Source organism: Saimiri boliviensis, chromosome 17 (assembly GCF_048565385.1).
Source record: "Saimiri boliviensis isolate mSaiBol1 chromosome 17, mSaiBol1.pri, whole genome shotgun sequence".
NCBI classification, from domain to species: domain Eukaryota; kingdom Metazoa; phylum Chordata; class Mammalia; order Primates; family Cebidae; genus Saimiri; species Saimiri boliviensis.
Window position 1 is genome coordinate 71,221,962 of NC_133465.1, and position 19,383 is coordinate 71,241,344.

General features: G+C 53.6%; 2 protein-coding genes across 2 annotated transcripts; one reads left to right on the top strand and one right to left on the bottom strand.

Moving 5' to 3' along the window:
- Nucleotides 1-7,520: 7,520 nt before the first annotated feature.
- Nucleotides 7,521-11,274, bottom strand: ALYREF (Aly/REF export factor). The gene is made up of 6 exons (XM_039477038.2): nt 10,955-11,274; nt 10,348-10,479; nt 8,852-8,999; nt 8,189-8,252; nt 7,911-8,088; nt 7,521-7,817 (listed from the first exon to the last, which is right to left on the bottom strand). Exons 1-6 carry the CDS (start codon nt 11,210-11,212, stop codon nt 7,803-7,805), a joined length of 795 nt encoding a protein of 264 aa, XP_039332972.1. The 5' UTR covers nt 11,213-11,274; the 3' UTR covers nt 7,521-7,802.
- A 115-nt stretch (nt 11,275-11,389) lies between these two features.
- Nucleotides 11,390-18,213, top strand: LOC104651978 (anaphase-promoting complex subunit 11). The gene is made up of 3 exons (XM_039477039.2): nt 11,390-11,472; nt 12,819-12,938; nt 17,871-18,213. Exons 2-3 carry the CDS (start codon nt 12,830-12,832, stop codon nt 18,014-18,016), a joined length of 255 nt encoding a protein of 84 aa, XP_039332973.1. The 5' UTR covers nt 11,390-11,472; nt 12,819-12,829; the 3' UTR covers nt 18,017-18,213.
- Nucleotides 18,214-19,383: the final 1,170 nt, after the last annotated feature.

The following is a 19,383-nucleotide window of genomic DNA, read 5'->3' on the forward strand; positions in this document are numbered from 1 at the left end:
ACTTGGAAGCGAAACAGACATTCACGTAGTCTGGAAGTATCTCAAAGTATTTATGGATGACAAAGAGAAAACAAAAACAGTAACCATGCAGTGGAGAAACCCCTGCAACCACCACCCAACTAACGTGACCAGGAGCTGGAGAGACTTGTACTGTATCTCCACACTGCACTGAGAAGAGGATGTCTGTGAAATGCTGACAGAAAGAAAGAGAGGACATGGCAGCTGAGGTTTTCATGCCAAAACAAACACACAAACGAAAAATAGGCTGCGGACAGTGGCTCATGCCTCTTAATCCCAGCACTTTGGGAGACCGAGGCAGGTGGTGGATCACGAGGTCAGTAGCTCGAGACCATCCTGGCTAACACAGTGAAACCTTGTCTCTACTAAAAATTAGCCAGGCGTGGTGGCACGCGCCTGTATTCCCAGCTACTCGGGAGGCTGAGGCAGAATTGCCTGAACCTGGGAGTCAGAGGTTGCAGTGAGCTGAGATTGCGCCACTGCACTCCAGCCTGGCTGACAGGAAGACTGTCTCAAAAAATAAAATTAAATTAAAAAATAAACCTTGTCCAATCACAAGGTCAGAGTTCCCAATGGGGGATGTTCTACAAAGTAGCTGACAGTATCCTTCAAAACTGTCAGGGTCATAAAAGACAAAAGCTGAATCACTAAAAGCGAAGATGTATGCCCAGCCTGTCCCTTCTTTTATGAATGTAAACATTATAACACTTCAGGAAATTCATAAAGAGAGAAATAGGCTCCTATTAATAGGTTATGTTGGTGTGGAGCCCAAGAATTCGAGACCAACCTGGGCAACAGAGTGAGATCCTATCTCTGCAAAGTTTTAAAAATTATGCCAGGCATGGTGGCTCAAGCCTGTAATCCCAGCACTTTGGGAGGCCAAGGCAGGTGGATCACGAAGTCAAGAGATTGAGACCATCCTGGTCAACGTGGTGAAACCCCGTCTCTACTAAAAATACAAAAAATTAGCTGGGCATGGTGGCACATGTCTGTAATCCCAGCTACTCAGGAGGCTGAGGCAGGAGAATTGCCTGAGCCCAGGAGGCGGAGGTTGCGGTGAGCCGAGATCGCGCCATTGCACTCCAGCCTGGGTAACAGGAGCGAAACTCCGTCTCAAAAAAAAAAAAAAAGAAAGAAAAGGAGTAGTCTTGGTTGTACATGGTGGCTTACGCCTGTGAGCCCCAGCACTCTGGGAGGCCGAGGCGGGTAGATCACCCGAGGTCAGTAGTCCGAGACCAGCCTGGCCAACATGGTGAAACTCCTGTCTCTACTAATAATACAAAAAAAAAAAAAAAAAATGGTGGCGCACAGCTGTAATGCCAGCTGCATTGGAGGCTGAGGCAGAAAATTGCTTGAATCTTGGAGGTGAAGCTTGTAGTGAGGCAAGATTGTGCCATTGCACTCCAGCCTGGGCAACAAGAGTGAAACTCCCTCTCAAAAAAATTAAAAAGTGAAAAAAAAAAAAAAGTCTTAGGGTACAACACAGATGTACCTTTAAAAACGCTATCTGGAAGCTGGGTACAGTGGTGCATGCCTGTAATCACAGCACTTTGGGAGGCTGAAGTGGGCAGATCATGACGTAAAGAGATCAAGACCATCCTGGCTAACACAGTTGAAACCCTCTCTCTATCAAAAATACAAAAAAAAAAAAAAAAAAAAAAAAAAAAGCTCAGCGTGGTGGCAGGTGCCTGTAACCTCAGCTATTTGGAAGACTGAGGCAGGGAGAATTGCTTGAACCCTGGAGGTGGAGGTTGCTGTGAGCCAAGATCACGCCATTGTTCTCCAGCCTAGGTGGCAGAGCGAGACTCCATCTCAAACAACAACAAAAAGAAAAACACTGGCTGAACACAGTGGGAGAATCACTTGTGCTGTGGAGTTCAAGACCAGCCTAGGAAACTTAGGGAACATCATCTCTCCTGAAAATGAAAAAAAAACTAGAGGCCAGGCACAGTGGCTCATGCCTGTAACGTCAGCACTGTGGGAGGCCGAGGTGGGCTGATCACCTGAGGTCAAGAGTTTGAGACCAGCCTGGCCAATATGGTTAAACCCCATCTCTATTAAAAATACAAAAAATTAGGGACGCATGGTGGCAGGTGCTTGTAATCATAGCTACTTGGGAAGCTGAGGCAAGAGAATTGCTGAAATCCAGGAGGCGGAGGTCACAGTGAGCCGAGATTGTGCCAATGCACTGCAGCCCAGGTGACAGAGCAAGACTCCGTCTCAAAAACAAAAACTTGCTTACACTTGGGTATGGTGGCATCTGCTTGTTAATTCCAGCTACTTGGGGAGTTTGCTTAAGCCCAGAAGTTGGAATCCAGCCTGGGCAATACAGTGAGACCCTGCCCCTCCCCCTGCCCAATAAAAATTAAGGAAAAGAAAACTAGTTTTTAGTTGAAAACGTAGCATTCAGGGGAGCCGCAGTGGCTCAGGCGAGTTGTCCTAGCGCTTGAGGAGATGAGGCTATGTGTTAGAGGCAACATAAGAACCTCTTATTCATTGGAAAAAAAAAAAAAAGTAGCATTCAATCATCACTAAAGGGTAAACCCTCCTTTTTGTGGTTCAATTTGGTACAAATTGATACACACCAAATTGCCTTTCCAGCACCCTCCAGGGGGAATGTTGTTACTCACTCACTGGAGGGCTGTCCCGTTTACTGAGATGTAATTAACGTTATAAAGTTTACCCACTTAAAGTCATTGCACAGGTCAGTAGCTTTCCCTCTATTTACCATGTCACATCCATCACCATCGAATTCCAAATGAAAAACCTACCCACTAGCAGTCACTCCCTAGTCCCTGGCAACCACTAATCTGCCTTTGGTCTCTAGATTTGCCTATTCTGGACGTTTCATAAAATTTGTGTCTACCTTCTTTAACATGGCACGATCTTCACTCAGTGCAACCTCTGCCTCCTGGGTTCAAGCGATTCTCATGTTTCAGCCTCTGGAGTAGCTGGGATTACAGGCGCTCGCCACCACGCCCACCTAATTTTTGTATTTTTAGTAGAGATGGGGTTTCACCATATTGGCCAGGATGATCTTGGTCTCCTGAGCTTGTGATCCACCCGCCTTGGCCTCCCAAAGTGCTGAGATTACAGGTGTGAGCTATCACACCTGGCCTCATAAGAAAGTTTTCTTTTTTGAGACGGAGTTTCGCTCTTGCTACCCAGGCTGGAGTGCAATGGCGCGATCTCGGCTCACCGCAACCTCCGCCTCCTGGGTTCAGGCAATTCTCCTGCCTCAGCCTCCTGAGTAGCTGGGATTACAGGCACACGCCACCATGCCCAGCTAATTTTTTTGTATTTTTAGTAGAGACGGGGTTTCACTATGTTGACCGGGATGGTCTCGATCTCTTGACCTCGTGATCCACCCGCCTCGGCCTCCCAAAGTGCTGGGATTACAGGCTTGAGCCACCGCGCCCAGCAAGAAAGTTTTAAGACTACTTGAGGCCAGGCATTGTGGCTCACACCCATAATGCCAGAACTTCGGGATGCCAAGGCGGGCAGATCAGGAGCAAGAGATTGAGACCAGCCTGGCCAACACAGTGAAACCCCGTCTCTACTAAAAACAAAAACTTAGCCTGGTGTGGTGGTGGGCATCTATAATCCCAGCAACTTGGGAGGCTGAGGCAGAAGAATTGCTTTAACCTGGGAGGTGGATGTTTCAGTGAGCCGAGATCATGCCATTGCACGCCAGTCTGGGCAACAAGAGCAAAACTCTACCTCAAAAATAAAAATAAAAAAATTAGGGCCGGGCACGGTGGCTCACGCCTGTAATCCCAGCACTTTGGGAGGCTGAGGCGGGTGGATCACGAGGTCAAGAGATCGAGACCATCCTGGTCAACATAGTGAAACCCCGTCTGTACTAGAAATACAGAAAATTAGCCGGGCATGGTGGCACGTGCCTGTAATCCCAGCTACTCAGGAGGCTGAGGCAGGAGAATTGCCTGAATCCAGGAGGTGGAGGTTGCGGTGAGCCGAGATCGCGCCATTGCACTCCAGCCTGGGTAACAAGAGCGAAACTCTGTCTCAAAAAAATAAATAAAATTAAAAAAAAAAAAAATAGCTGGACGTGGTGGTGTGCACCTGTATTCCCAGCTATTTGGGAGGCTAAGGTAGGAGAATTGCGTGAACCTGGGAGGCAGAGGTTGCAGTGAGCCAAAATCGTGCCACTGCACCTCAGCCTGACGACAGAAACTGTTTCAAAAACAAACAAACAAACAAACAAACTTTAGGTCGGGCACGCTGACTCACAGTGGCTCCCACCTGTAATCCCAGCACTTTAGAAGGCCAAGGTGGGCAGATCATTTGAGGTCAGGAGTTTGAGACCAGCTTGGTCAACATAATGAAACCCTGTCGCTACTAAAAATACAAAAATTAGCTGGAGGCAGGAGAATCCCTTGAATCCCAGAGGAGGTTGCAGTGAGCTGAGATCATGCCATTGCACTCCAGCCTGGGCAACGGCCTGTCTCAAAACAAAAAAAGAAAGCACTTTATATTTTATGTATTTTTAAAACAAAACAACTAAAAGTTGACTCGACAGCGTCTGCCTCCAGGTGTCATCCACATCAAGGCCTCCATGCTGGGTCCCAGCCCATGACCTCCCCACACTCGTGGCTCTTCCCCCGGGCAGACCACCTCTGGGTGATGTCCTCAAAGGGCTCCTTCCTTCAAGGCCTAGCAAGGGCAGATAGTAATGCCCTGCATCCTGCTGCCTACCCAGCCTGAGCGATGTCTTGGCCTGGCTCGTTCCTGAATGAACCTCCCGTGTGTTCTCAGCTCGGGACCTTTGCACATGCCATTCTCTCTGCCAGTGATGCTTTTCCCTAGATAACCATTTTTTAGCTCAGGCCTGTGACCCTGCAGAACTAAGACGAGCCAGGCCCTGCCCAACTCCTCCCCAGTCCCTGCTTGGTTTTCTTCCGCAGCCTTTTCACCATCTGACATCCTGCATTTCACTGTTTTCTGTTTTCGCATTAGAACACGTGCTCTACAAGGGCAGAGATTCTGTGTTTCACTCACTGCTGGTTTCCTTGGCACCTAATGGGTACCTGGAGTGCAGCAGAACCCACATATCTGTGGAGTTAAGAAAACCAACTTCCCTCCTTTTTTTTGACGGAGTCTCACACTGTCATTCAGGCTGTAGCGCAGTGGCATGATCTCGGCTCACTGCAATCTCTGCCTCCTGGGTTCAAGTAACTCCCCTGCCTCAGCCTCCCAAGTAGCTGGGACTACAGGCATGCAATACCATGACTGGCTAAATTTTTTGTATTTTTAATAGAGACGGGGTTTCACCATGTTGGCCAGGATGGTCTTCATCTCCTAAGCTTGTGATCTACCCGCCTTGGCCTCCCAAAGTGCTGGGATTACAGGTGTGAGCCACCGTGCCCAGCCACTTCCTTTTAAGTTCTAAAATGAGGCTGGGCATGGTGGCACACCTGTAATGTTTGGGTGGCCAATGTGAAAGGATCGCTTGAGTCTAGGAGTTCAATATTAGCCTGGCAACATAGTGGGACCCCAGTCCCTATAAAAAAAAAAAAAATACAAAAAATAAGCCAGCCACAGTGGCATGTGCCTGTGGTCCCAGCTATTCAGGAGGCTGAGATGGGAGGATCAACAGCCCAAGAGGCTGAGACTGCAGTGAGCACCCTTGATCACACCGCTGTGGTCCAGCCTGGTGACAAAGCCTAACTCTCAAAATAAATTAAAAATTCGAATACAAGAGACTGTATCACTAGATTGCTGACAGGATCAATGAAACCTACGTAGAACTTCCAGCAGAGGTGCAGCCAAAGGGAGGAGTGCTTTTTTGTTGTTGTTTTTGGAGTGCTTGTGACGTCTGCGCTCCCACCACGTCCCACACTCCACTCCTGTTAGGCCAGACCGCAACCTATCATTTTTACGTTTCCTCTATGAGACCATCAGTTCACTGAAGGTAAGAACAAAGTCACACTCATGTACGCTACAACTGTTACCTGGTATAGACACAGCCATCCCATGGGATCACAAAGGATATCTGAGAGCAGCAGTGTAGCCCCTTAACCCATGTGAGGTGGAACACAATTGATTCAATCTGTTTCTTAGTGTAGATTGCTCCTTAGATCTCTGCACACCAACCAGAAGCCAGAGCACCTGTGGGAGCTGCTCGACTGCACCTGAGAGCCTCTCCCAAGGTGCTCAGGCTGAAGGCAGAGCTGGGCAGGCCGTGTGCCACCCTGGAAGAGCTCCAGGTCCCACGGGAGTGCTTCCTCTCCTCCCCGGGGCTGGCCAGGGAAAGGGACCCGGAGGAACACGGCTTCCCGTCTCTCCACACAGTCGAACGCCCCGAGTAGAACTCAGCTTGCCCACGCTTAAGTCATGCGTCCAATCTGGGCCAATCCCTGTGCTTGCTTTTTTTTTCTGAGACAGAGCTTCACTCTTTTTTGCCCATGCTGGAGTGCGATGGCATGACCCATGATCTCGGCTCACCACGACCTCTGCCTCCTGAGTTCAAGTGATTCTCCCGCCTTAGCCTCCAGAGTAGCTGGGACTACAGAGGTGCGTACCAACACAAAACCAAGGACTGCCTGAGGCAGAGGGGGTTCCAAGTGCCCACAGGGCACAGGCTGCCCGTCGGCTACAGCTCACTGTCTGCACAAAGCATCACTCAGTCCCCCTTCCCATCTCATTCTTGAAGTGCTGTCACCAACCCAGCATCAAGGGGCAGAAGGCTGTTTCTCCACTGCCCAGCTTCAAGTGCAGTGGCGTGACCATGGCTCACCACAGCTTTGACCTCCAGGGCTCAAGAGATTCTCCCACCTCAGCCTAGGGAACAGCTGAGACTACAGGGGCGCTCCACCACACTGGGCTAATTTTTGTATTCCTAGTAGAGACGCAGTTTTGCCATGTTGCCTAGGCTGGTCTCGAACTCCTGGACTCAAGAGATCCTCCCGCCTTGGCCCCCCAAAGTGCTGGGATTACAGGTATCAGATGTCGCAGCACTCAGCTTCTAGCAGCTATTTCATCAAATATACAACTAAGAGAGCATCCTTGTGCCTTGTTATGTGGCAAAGTTAAAAAAAAAAAGGCCTAGAAAAACCAAGGAATTACGCTACAAAGTCGAAAACTGCTGAATGCATGATTCTCTGAAAACCAGAGTACAAAAAGGAAAGGAACAGCCCGGCGACGTTCTGGCTGTGGGCGGTACACAGGGCAGCCCACCCCACCCGACCTCCCCTCACCTGGAGGCACAGGCACAAGGGTCAACAGGTGGCTCCCGGCAAAGGTGTCCTCTCAGCTGGTTGAGTTAGGGAGGAAGGCGTTAGGTGTGAGGCAGGAAAGGGGATGAAACACGGCAGGTAGGCCTGGCCCTCCAGGAGCCGGTAACCCCACTCCGAAACCCGCGCCAACTTCAGGTCTCCGATGCCAGATGGGGCTGCTCCCTCTACCCTCCACTCAGGTTCCCCCCCTCCCAGCTGGACAGACACCAAAGTCCTGGCCCAGTGGGACAAACCAAACATTTCCAGTTCTACACACAGTTCTATTTATTATGGAAAAGGTGGAAACAACACCTTCTCCACAACAGCAACCAGTAAAATTTATCCCAAAAATAACTCGGTACAAAACAGGTCTGTTTCAGAAATAAAAAAAAAAAAAAAGAAAAAAAACCTTTACATGAGTTTTTAAATTCTATTTTAAAACATAAAAGAAACAAATCCATCATTGGCTGCACAACCCCAGCCACCGCTCCCCAAGCAGGGAGCAAGAGGAGACGCCTGGGTCCTGTCCACACGGATTTGCCGGTCTGTTTAACTGGTGTCCATCTGAAACACAGAGGAGAAAGCGGCTCGCACTCACTGAGGCCTGCTCCCCACCGGGGCTCTGACCAGGCCCCCAGCCGGCTCTCCCGGACTCACTCTCGCATTATAGGCGTCCAGCTGGGCGTCCAGCTCCTCTGCCGAAAGCTGCTGCTTTGAATTCCTGCCGGCGCCTCTGCCTCTTCCCCGGGCGCCTCCACGGGTGCCTCTCCGGGTGCCTCCGCCACCACCGAAGCCTCCAGCGCCACGGTTTCTAGTCATGCCGCCTCTGTTTACGCTAGCAAGGAAAATAGAACTGTTCACATACCTGGGAAGACCCCAAGGGCGATGCAGCCACACCGCAGGCCACTCCCTTCCCCAGAGGCCCCGCAAGTCACCTCTGTGCAGGTCTCCGCTGTGTATCGATCTGTGATGTGACAAGCTGAATGTTCATGGGGCGGCCTGCGACAAAGAATACAAAAGGACATGTTCTGAGAGGCTCCGAAACCAACCCAGCTGGCACCACACCCTGGTCTCCATGCAAACACTGGAAAGGGCCTCTGTGCGTCTCAAATGCCCCCGACAAGGGAAATGGCCTGGAGATACTGGTGGGAGAACAAAATGGCAAGGAAGCAACCCCACCAACACCTCCTCACTCCTTCTCAGTCCAGACTAGGTGGGCTGCTTGCTGAGGTGTCGGGGTGCTCGTGGGTGGAGAGGTGTGGGTGACCTGACGAAGAAGAACCGGTACCTTTGTCTTTACGACTACAGCCCCGCACTCAGAGGTGTACTATGGTGGTTCTGAGAAGGCTCCACAGAAGTGAATCTTCCGGAAGGAGCTGAAGGAGGGGAGGGATGTAGCTTGCTGGATGGGGGTTCACAAGAGGTTGGTCCAGATGTGTGGGGCAGCATGAGAGGTGGCAGATGGAAGAGAGAGACAAAGGGGCAAATGCAAAGTGTCCTCAGCCACAGGGGTACCCCATATTCCTACCTGGACAGGTGCCAGCCCCAAACTCCACAAGCCCCACAGTCAGCGTGGCTCCCCCCCCACACACACTCACCATCCAGAGGGACACCGTTATACTGCTTCATGGCTTTCAGGGCGTCTGCCTTCCGCTCAAAGTGTACATCTGCTGTTCCTAAGCTGCGGCCAGAGCGGTCGTAGTGCACAGCTGCCTTCTTCAGTGTTCCAAATTCAGCAAAGAGTTCCTGGAGTTGCAAAGAGCAGTTGTCAGAAGAGCAAGAAAACCGTGCTCCTTCTGGTAGCCCAGGGACAGGCCCTGGAAGAGTGAGCGGTTTGGGGGGTGGTTCCCTGGGAGGCAGGGCAGTGGTAATGGGAAACGAGGGAAGGGACGGGCAGGAGGCACAGCAACTTCCAAGAGTGCCTGGGTCTGAGGGCTCCTGCCATTGAGGGGACCTGACAGGTGTACCACGATGCAGGCAGAGGAAGTCGCAAAGCCCACTAGAAAGGGGCACAAAATTAAGCCACTATCCTCTTCAACAAAGGAAAATTTACAACACACCCAAGGGCTGTTCCAAGAAACTGTAAAGGCCAAGATGAAGAGCAAGGGAACTGGTCCAGTATCAGACCAGCTTGAAGGGCCTGTTGACTTGGGAACCCTGACCCCGGCCCCTCCCCCAAAGGCAGATTCTGGCTCACCTTTCCCTCTCCTCCTACTCAAGCCTGCCGCAAAGTCTGAAGTCAAGCGCTGCCATGGAAACTGCCCTGACCTCAGGCAGGCTGGGAGTTGGAGAGGGAACCCAGAGTGTGGGGATACTCCGGCCGCAGGCACACAGCGGGAAGTGGAGTTCACCAAAAGCGGTTTCCAGTGGATGCTAGAAACCACCTTAAAAAAAGTGTTGAGACACTGTGAGTGCTCACTGGCCCTACTCTGTCCTCCCAAGGCAAATGGCTAGGCTGTGGACAACTGACCCTGCCCAGCCATCTCCAAAACTGACTCCCAAAAAGTGACTTCTTAACCAGAAAACAAGTTTAAATGCCGTTGGGTTTCAGTTTTTCTTTTTAAAAAGAAAAGCTTCAATGGGTTGGAGAATCATGTCGCTGACAGGACACCGGGGTGGGGAGTGATAAACCACAAGTTACAAGGTCTTTTTAAGACAGTACTCAAGCCAAACAGAGCCAAAAAACACACAGGCTCCCTCTGCTTTACAAGGTACATTAAGTAAGATTCTTTTTGTCACATTAGCCCACTAAACCAGGCGCAAAATTTAAAGAGCAAGCGGGCTGAGTCTAACAGCCAAGAACCACTCACATTGGATCAGTCTTTGTCTCTGTCAGAAACTGGAAGCCCTGGCAGAGGACTTGCACTCACAGGGCCCATCCTCAGACTAAGAGCAGCAGACCCTCGGGCTGGGCTAGGCTCGCCCCTGCCTGCGGACCGACCCTGCTGTACCCGCGCTCGGTCTGTCCCGCAGCCCTTCAGAGCTGGGAGGGCTCCCTTCGCCAAGGCGGGAAGGGGACTCAGGGCCACATCCCCCAAAACGTGATCCGCCCTGTGCAGGGCGAACGGCTCGCCGAGAACGCCTCGTCTCTTACCTGAATATCGGCGTCTGACACTCCAAAATCCAGATTGGACACCAGCAGTTTCCCACCCGTCTCCACGCCGGCACCAGCCCCGAAGCCACTGTCGAAAAGATCGTGCTGCCACTTGTCGGGAAGCTGTTTCGGCTGGAGGAAAAAACCACAACGACAGCAGACCTGTGAGTCTCAGGCCAGGGCTTTCCCGGCCCTCGGGGCGACCCCGGACCCTTCCCCTTCCCGGCCTGGGAGGACGCGGCGGAGGCGAGGCCGCTCGAGCAGCCCCAGCACGAGGCCGCGCGGTCCCCCCGCGGCAGCGCGACTTCAGTTCCCTGCCACTAACTTCCCGCCGCCGCTGCCGCGCCCAGCGACCCCTCCGCTCCCGCCGCCACGAGGTCCCGGCGGCCGGAACAAAGAGTCGGAAAGGGTCTCGGCCTCCCGGGCCGGGCCCCGAACGAGCGACCTCGCCCCCGCCCCCCGCCCCCGCGCGCCCGCCCGCTCGCACCCTCCGGACCCCCGGGCGGCCGCCCCGCCGGCCCCATCAGCCAGCCGGGCTCGGGCTCCGCCGCCAGCCGCCCCGGCTTGCCCACTCCTGCCCTCCGGCGCGGCCGGCCCCCGCACTCACCCTGCTGTAGGGCGCCGGTCGGTTCCTGCCGCCTCCGCCGGCCGCGCCGCGGGCGATGGCCGGCCGGTTCCGGATGGGCCCGCCGCCCCGATTCACTCGCGCGGCGGCCTGCGCCCCGCCGCCGCGGCCGCCCTGGGAGCCGACCCGGCCGCGGCCCCGGCCTCCGCCGCGGCCTCCTCGCTGGCTCCGGTTCAGTTTAATGATGTCGTCCAGAGACATGTCCATCTTGTCGGCCATGGCGGGCGCGGAATCGGGCATCGGCTCGAGCCCGCGCGTCAGCACGCCGGCACGTCACCTCCGGCGCCGCGCGGGGCCTTCCGGTGCCACGGCCTCGGAGCGGCTGCTGACTGGCCGCCCGGCGCCGACGGCGCGCGCGGGACGGGGCGAGGCGGGGAGGCGCGTGCGCAGTGCGGCGCGGGACCCGGCGGGAGTTGCTGTGCGAGCCGGCTGCGGCTGCGGTCGTTTTTATACCTTCCCGCGCGGACGTCAGCGCTGCCAACGGCAGGGCGGGCAGGGCGGTGCGTGATTAGGTTGGCGAAGGGGCGAGGGCGCAGGTGGTTGGGCGGCGGTCGCCGGGGGCGGGGCCTGCGCGCCCCGCCCGCCCCGCCCGCCCCGCCCGGTCCGCTGGGGCTGGGGGCGCCGCGGGCGCGGCGGGCGTCCGGGAGCCTCGGGGGGTCTCGTGTCCGCGCCCGCCCGAGGGCTGTGCGCCGGGCTCGCGGCGGCGTCGTGCGGGCGGCCCCGGTGCGGACCTGCCGCGGGCGGCGTCGGGGCTGCGAGCGGGTGTCCGGCCTCGTTCTGCCGGGCGTATCCTGTGCGAGTGTCCGTGCGGGCCCGGCGCGGGGCTCACCCGGAACTCCCGGCTTCTGGGGAGGCCGAGGCAGGAGGATCGCGTCGCCCTAGGGGTGTGAGGCCGGCCGGGGCGTCGTCGGGAGACGCCCACATCTGCAAAGGAAAGTCGGAAGTCGGGCGCGGCGTTGCCCGCTCGTCGTCCCGGCGGCTGGGGAGGCCGAGGGGGAAGGACCGCTCGAGCTGGGCGAGGCCCGCGGGGCAACACAGCGAGACCCCGTCTCTTAAAAAAAAAAAAATCAGGCCGGGCGCGGTGGCTCACGCCTGTCATCCCAGCACTTCGGGAGGCCGAGGCGGGTGGATCACGAGGTCGAGAGATCGAGACCACCCTGGTCAACATGGTGAAACCCCGTCTCTACTAAAAAAAATACAAAACATTAGCTGGGCGTGGTGGCTCGTGCCTGTGATCCCAGCTACTCAGGAGGCTGAGGCAGGAGAATTGCCTGAACCCAGGAGGCGGAGGTTGCGGTGAGCCGAGATGGCGCCATTGCACTCCAGCCTGGGTAACAAGAGCGAAACTCCGTCTCAAAAAAATAATTAATAAATAAAATTAGGCCGGGGGCGATGACTCACGTCTGTAATCCCAGCACTTTGGGACGCGGAGGTGGGCGGGTCATGAAGTCAGGAGTTGAGACCAGCCAGACCAATATGGTGAAACCCCCTCTCTACTGTAAACACAAACATTAGCTGGGCGTGGTGCCGCGCGTCTGTGATCCCAGCTACCGGGGAGGCGGGCTTGAACCTGGGAGGCGGAGACTGCGGTGAGCCAAGAGTGCGCCAATGCACTCCAGCCTCCAAGGGCAAGACTCCGTCTCGAAAAGAAAAGAAAAGTAGAATAGAAACGGGGCTCACGGCGTTCCTAGGCTGGGTTCAAACTCCTGGGCTGGAGGCATCCTCCCGCCTGGGCCCTCTGAGTACCTGGGACTCCCCTGTGCCAGGCTTATTCCTATGTTGGTGCCTAAATCTTCTAGCTCTGCAGACTGAATTTAGCCCCTCCTCCTCTTCCCATCGGCTACAGGCTCTGCTGCCATGAAGGTGAAGATTAAGTGCTGGAACGGGGTGGCCACGTGGCTCTGGGTGGCCAACGATGAAAACTGTGGCATCTGCAGGATGGCGTTTAACGGCTGCTGCCCCGACTGTGAGTGTCCCTTCCGCTGTCTGCCTGCTGGACTAGCCTCCGTGGCTCCTGTTAAATACACTTGCAGGAAATCCCCACATTTTCCTTTATTTATTTATTTTTTTTTGAGACTGAGTTTTGCTCGTTTCCCAGGCTGAAGTACAATGACGCAATCTTGGCTTGCTAAAGCCTCTACCTCCCAGGTTCAAGGGATTCTCCTGCCTCAGCCTCCCAAGTAGCTCGGATTACCGGCATGCACCACCAAACCCTTCTAATTTTGTTTTTTTTAGTGGAGACGGTGTTTCTCCATGTTGGTCAGGCTGGGCCCAAACTTCTAACTTCAGGTGATCTGCCCGCTTCGGCCTGCCAAAGTGCTGGGATTACAGGCGTGAGCCAGTGTGCCTGGCCACACATTTTTATTTTCATTTCTTCAAGAAAAGTTGACAGAAAAAAAGCCAGGTGGTTGGAACCCAGGTCTGTATAAAGATCCTGTCACTGCATTTGATAAGATGAAACTCAGCTGTGAAATACATAGCATTAAAAAGAGATTAGTTTAAACTTTTTACTTGAAAGGTCTTAAAATTGAATGGCACAGGCTGGACCTGATGGCTCATGCCTGTAATCCCAGTGCTTTAGGAGGCTGGTGGGTGGATTGCTTCAGGCCAGGAGTTTGAGACCAGCCTGGTGAACATAGCAAAAATCTGTCTCTGTTGAAAATACAAAAAAAGGCCAGGCGCGGTGGCTCACACCTGTAATCCCAGCACTTTGGGAGGCCGAGGCGGGTGGATCACGAGGTCAAGAGATCGAGACCATCCTGGTCAACATGGTGAAACCCCGTCTCTACTAGAAATACAAAAAATTAGCTGGGCATGGTGGCGCGTGCCTGTAATCCCAGCTACTCAGGAGGCTGAGGCAGGAGAATTACCTGAACCCAGGAGGCGGACGGTGCGGTGAGCCGAGATCGCGCCATTGCACTCCAGCCTGGGTAACGAGCGAAACTCCGTCTCAAAAAAATAAAAACAAAACAAAATACAAAAATATTAGCTGTGAATGTTGGTGGGCGCCTGTAATCCCAGCTACTCCAGGCTGAGGCAGAAGACTCACTTGAACCTGGGAGGTGGAGGTTGCTGTGCGCCGAGATTGCACCACTGCATTCCAGCCGGGGCAACAGAGCAAGACTCTATCTAAAAAAAAAAAAAAAAAAAAAGTTGAATGGAATAAGGGCATTCCTTTTCCAGCTCATTGAAAAACAGCAAATCATGTTTCCATATTAGCTTTATTTTTTGTGCCTAATGATTTAAAATTTTAAATCTGCCGGGCGCGGTGGCTCAAGCCTGTAATCCCAGCACTTTGGGAGGCCGAGGTGGGTGGATCACGAGGTCGAGAGATCGAGACCATCCTGGTCAACATGGTGAAACCCCGTCTCTACTAAAAACACAAAACATTAGCTGGGCATGGTGGCGCGTGCCTGTAGTCCCAGCTACTCAGGAGGCTGAGGCAGGAGAATTGCCTGAACCCAGGAGGCGGAGGTTGCGGTGAGCCGAGATCGCGCCATTGCACTCCAGCCTGGGTAACAAGAGCGAAACTCCATCTCAAAATAAATAAATAAATAAATAAATAAAAATAAAAAATAAAATAAAATTTTAAATCTGATTCCTCTTCCCACACACTTCAGCTATGTGTCTCTTTAGCCACCACTGTTGTCTATCTGGCAATTTCAGTCATTCCTGCTTCTTGTTCCACCAGCTGTCCCCAAATGTCTTTTTTATGGCTGAGTGGCTTGAGCTAGGGCTCGGCTTTTATTTTATTTGTTTTTTTGAGACAACGTCTCGCTCTGTTTCCCAGCTGGAGTGCAGTGGCATGATCTTGGCTCACTGCAATCTCTGCCTCCTGGGTTCAAGCAATTCTCCTTCCTCAGCCTTCTGAGTAGCTGGGATTACAGGCATGTGCTACCATATTTGGCTAATTTTTGTATTTTTAGTAGAGATGGGGTTTCACCATGTTGGTCAAGTTAGTCTCGAACTCCTGACCTCACAATATGCCTTAATGGGATTACAGGTGTGAGGGACTGTGCCCGGTACAGGGCTCAACTTTTATTTATTTATTTTAATTAATTAGTTAATTTATTTATTTGAGATGGAGTCTTGCTCTGTTGGCCAGGCAGTGGTGTGAATTGCAACCTCCACTTCTCAGGTTCAAGCAATTCTCCTGCCTCAGCCTCCTGAGTAGCTGGGATTATAGGCACTCACCGCCACACCGGGATCATTTTTGTATTTGTAGTAGAGACGCTGGCCTTAAACTCCTGACCTCAGGTGATCTGCCTGCCTTGGCCTCCCAAAGTGTTGGGATTACAGGCATGAGCCACCACACCTGGACAGGACTTAACTTTTCAACATTAATCCATTTCTTAGCCCTGTACTCTACAAACTCCCTCCTCTATCCAACTTTAACTTTTTCAGGACATTTGACTCTCTTAAAAATGTGGTATGTTTCCTTGCAGGGTGCTCTGTCATCAGGCTTATCACATTTTTTCTTCATAGTGTCTTTTGCATTCTCTCTCTGTCCCCAGTAAGTTCTGTAAAGTGGAGATGTTTGATTACATTTAGGTTGAAAGCAAAGTTTTACACCAATGAAATGGTTTTTCATGACACCAAAATGAATGTAAACCAGAAGCAAGGGCCAGGGCTTTGCCCAGGGAGGACAGGAAAAACTCCCCAGAGGACAGTGGGAAATGGGGAGAGCCGAGAAGCTCCTTCTCACTACCCCAAGTAACCAGGTGTGTTTTGGTGGGGCCAGGTGAATGCCCATATTGATAATAGAGGCTTTTTTTTTAAGATGGAGTCTTGCTGTCACCCAGACTGGAGTGTCATGACATGATCTTGGCTCACTGCAACTTTTGCCTCAGCCTCCCAAGTGGCTGGGATTACAAGTGCACACCACTACACCTAGATAATTTTTTTGTATTTTTAGTAGAGACAGTGTTTCACTGTGTTGGCCAGACTGGTCTCACTCCTGACTTTGTGATCTGACGGCCTCAGCTTGGGATTACAGGCGTGAGCCACCGCGCCTGGCATTTTTCGTTGTTTCTGTTGTTCTAGTGACAGGGTCTCACTATGTTGCCCTAGCTGGATTTGAACTCCTGGACTCCAGCGGTCCTCCTGCCTCAGCCTGCCTGGTAGCATACCACCACACTCATTTGGGTTTGGGGTGTGTGTGTGTGTGTGTGTGTGTGTGTGTGTGTGTGATGGAGTCTTGCTCTTTCGCCCAGGCTGGAGTGTAATGGCACCAACTCGGCTCACTTGCGACCTCTGCCTTCTGAGTTCAGGCGATTCTCCTGCCTCAGACTCCAAGTAGCTGGGATTACAGGAATGCAACCCCCCGCCTGGCTAATTTTTGTATTTTTAGTAGAGACAGGGTTTCACCATGTTGGCCAGACTGGTCTGGAACTCCTGACCTCAGATGACCCGCCCGCCTCGGCCTCCCAGAGTGCTGGGCTGTCAGGTGTGAGCCCCGCCACCCAGCCTTTAGTGAGTCAGTTTTAAGGCACAGTGTTTGACAAGTCTAATGTGCTTTCCATAGATAAGCAGCCCCAGGTTTCTTTTACTAAAACTGAACTCCTGTGAAAAATTCAGAGTGACTAAGTTCAACAAGGACCCTGGGAGCCCGAGGCTGGTAAACAGTGAATCCATTCCGCATCCCAGAGGATTCTGGGAACAATGAATGTTGCCGAGAGGTATTTTAATTTAAAAAATGCAGTCAGAGAGACGGGCAGGTCCTCAAATGAGTCACCCTCAGTGCGTCCTCGGACTCAACAGACTCATCAGACACCCCAGGCCAGAATCACGTGGCAGACACACTAGAATGAAGCAGCACCTTTGTCCCAATGAACCCTCCCCCCAGGACTCAGAGTGGCCCAGACCCCTGTCCCACAACTCTAATTTGAAAGAGGTGATTTCAAGCAGAGCTGCGCTGCGGCCAGAAAGCCCCCACGGGCGGGTCCTCCCAGGGCTGGGAGCCGGCTTGCTGTGGGGCTGGCGCTGCTGGGACTGGGGACTGGGGCAGCCGGGAGCTCCAGCTCCACAATGCCAGGCTGACCCTGCTGTGGGGCTACGGCTGGGACTGGCTGTGCTCAGCTGGCTGCAGCTGTTCCGTGGGGTCTTCCAGGTTCTTGGAGATCAGGGATGCTTGTTTCTCTTGATCATGGGTGATACGAGCATCCTCTGTGCCAGGCCCCCTCCGTGGAGAAAGCATTTCTGGGTGTTTGGGTCAGTGCCCACAGCCTGCGCCTGTCCTGGGAGGCAGAGCCCTTTGAGGTAGCAGATGGGAAAGAGATGGATGCAGTGCTGTTCTGCTGGCAGGGCCCATCCACAGCTGCCCATCAGCATGTTTTTCCCAGCGCCTGGGCAGCACACCCAATCCTGGACGTCTAGGAAGAGTCTTCTAGGTCTGCAGGCCCCACCCCTCCTGCCCTTGATCAAGAGACCGGTTCACTACCCATGTGGGAGTCTCCTTGGTGCCTTGACCATTCATATGACCTTCTTGTCATCACAGATCAAGTGTCTGCAGATGGGCCCCAGGGCTTGTAGGTCAGACAAGGCCCTTTTTCCCCAGTCTCAAGCACAGGGGAGACATGGTAGGCTAGGCCAGAGCTCCTCCTCCCTTATAGCACTGCCTCAGAGAGGCCCTCTGGCTATCCTCTGAGCAAGATGAGTGCCTGCTGCAGTTGTCCTGGGTGGGGGCCTCCTGTCTGGCGTCCCTTGGTCATTGCTGCTCTTTGCCTGGGGGCAGTCTAGTCAGGAGACTGATTGGGTAACTCTCCTGATTTCGGCTTTTCTGAAACATGAGAAACTACACTGCCCAGGGTCCCTCCTTGCGCCCCTGCCTGACTTGTCACATCTCTGTGTCCAGCCTGGTCACGCCCATCCTCTCTTCTCCCCCCGCCCCCCCCTGCAGGCAAGGTGCCCGGCGACGACTGCCCGTTGGTGTGGGGCCAGTGCTCCCACTGCTTCCACATGCACTGTATCCTTAAGTGGCTTCACGCGCAGCAGGTGCAGCAGCACTGCCCCATGTGTCGCCAGGAGTGGAAGTTCAAGGAGTGAGGGCCCAGCCTTGCCCTCGCTGAAGGTGGCGTCCTGAGACCTCGCCTCACACTGGCGCCAATGGCTGTAGTCGCTGCTGGGGACAGTTCTCTTGGGCTGCAACAAGGTGGAACGAGGCTGGGGCTTTGTTTGTTTTTTCATCACAATGTTGACACTTTTATCCAATAAGTAAAACTCATTAAACTACTCAGATCTTGCCGGAGGCCTTTGGGTGCTTCTGTTCTCTGCATATTGATGTGGTCTCCATGTGTTTTGATATGAAAACTCATGAATAAACATCTCCGTGAAACACTGCCAAGGCCCACATCAAACCCTGAGTCAAGGAGCAGGATGAGACAGGGCCTGGGGCATGCTCTTGCCTGCTGGAAGCCTGGCGGTGGCCCTGGAACCCTTCCTCGGGCTGGCCCTGAGCTGGCAGCTGCTGCTCATGGTCCCTCCAGACTGAAGGCCGCCATCTCTGAGCGGTCATCTGTTCTCTCCATCCCTTCTCTCTCACTGGGACTGACGGCAGCTCCTCATTGGGGCTGGGCCTCTTGCAGTGTAGGGATTGATGTCTTGACACTGGGAAGTATGTCCACACATGTCTGAGGGTCCCCTGCCTAGGGATGGGTGGTCCTGGGAGGCTCCTTGGGGTGCGTCTGCTCACCACAATAGCGGAGGGGCTGCTGGGGGAGCAGTAGCCCAGCCCCAGCGTCTCAGGCTGCTTCTGGATGGAGATGGCACAGGCTGTGTCCAATAACCTAGGGAGCCCTTGGCATGCACAGGGCAAGTGCCCCGTGCCCAGTGTGAGCCTCTTGACCCTTGCTTCCTTCCTCACAGCAACCTGGGGACTAGACCAGAACTCACCAGAAATATGTGTTAGAGTTCCCTAGAGGGACAGGACGTATCTAGGGAGGGAGTTTACTGGGAGAATTGACTCACACAATCACAAGGTGAAGTTCCACAATGGCCATCTGCAAGGTGAGGAGCAAAGAAGCTGGTCCGAGTCCCAAAACAAACGTAGGGACGCCAACAGGGCAGCCTTCAGTCTGTGGCCAAAGGCCCGAGAGCCCCTGGCGCACCACTGGTGTGAGTCCAAGAGTCCAAAAGCTGAAGAACTTGGTTCCGACGTTCCAGAGCAGGAAGCGCCCAGCATCCTTCAATCCTATCAAGTTGACGCTCAGTACTCACCATCACACCTGGGAAGCTTGGAACCCAGAAGCAGGTGTCAGGGCTGCAGTGCCAGTGCCTGTCCTGAGGACATACCTAAAAGAAGATGTGACCAGGACCTGGGGCGAGCATGACATGGTGAGGGCACCGTGAGCTTGAATGGCACCTGCCAGGAGAGAGTCCAGCAGCCCTGCCTGGTGCCCCACAGAGCTTCTCCT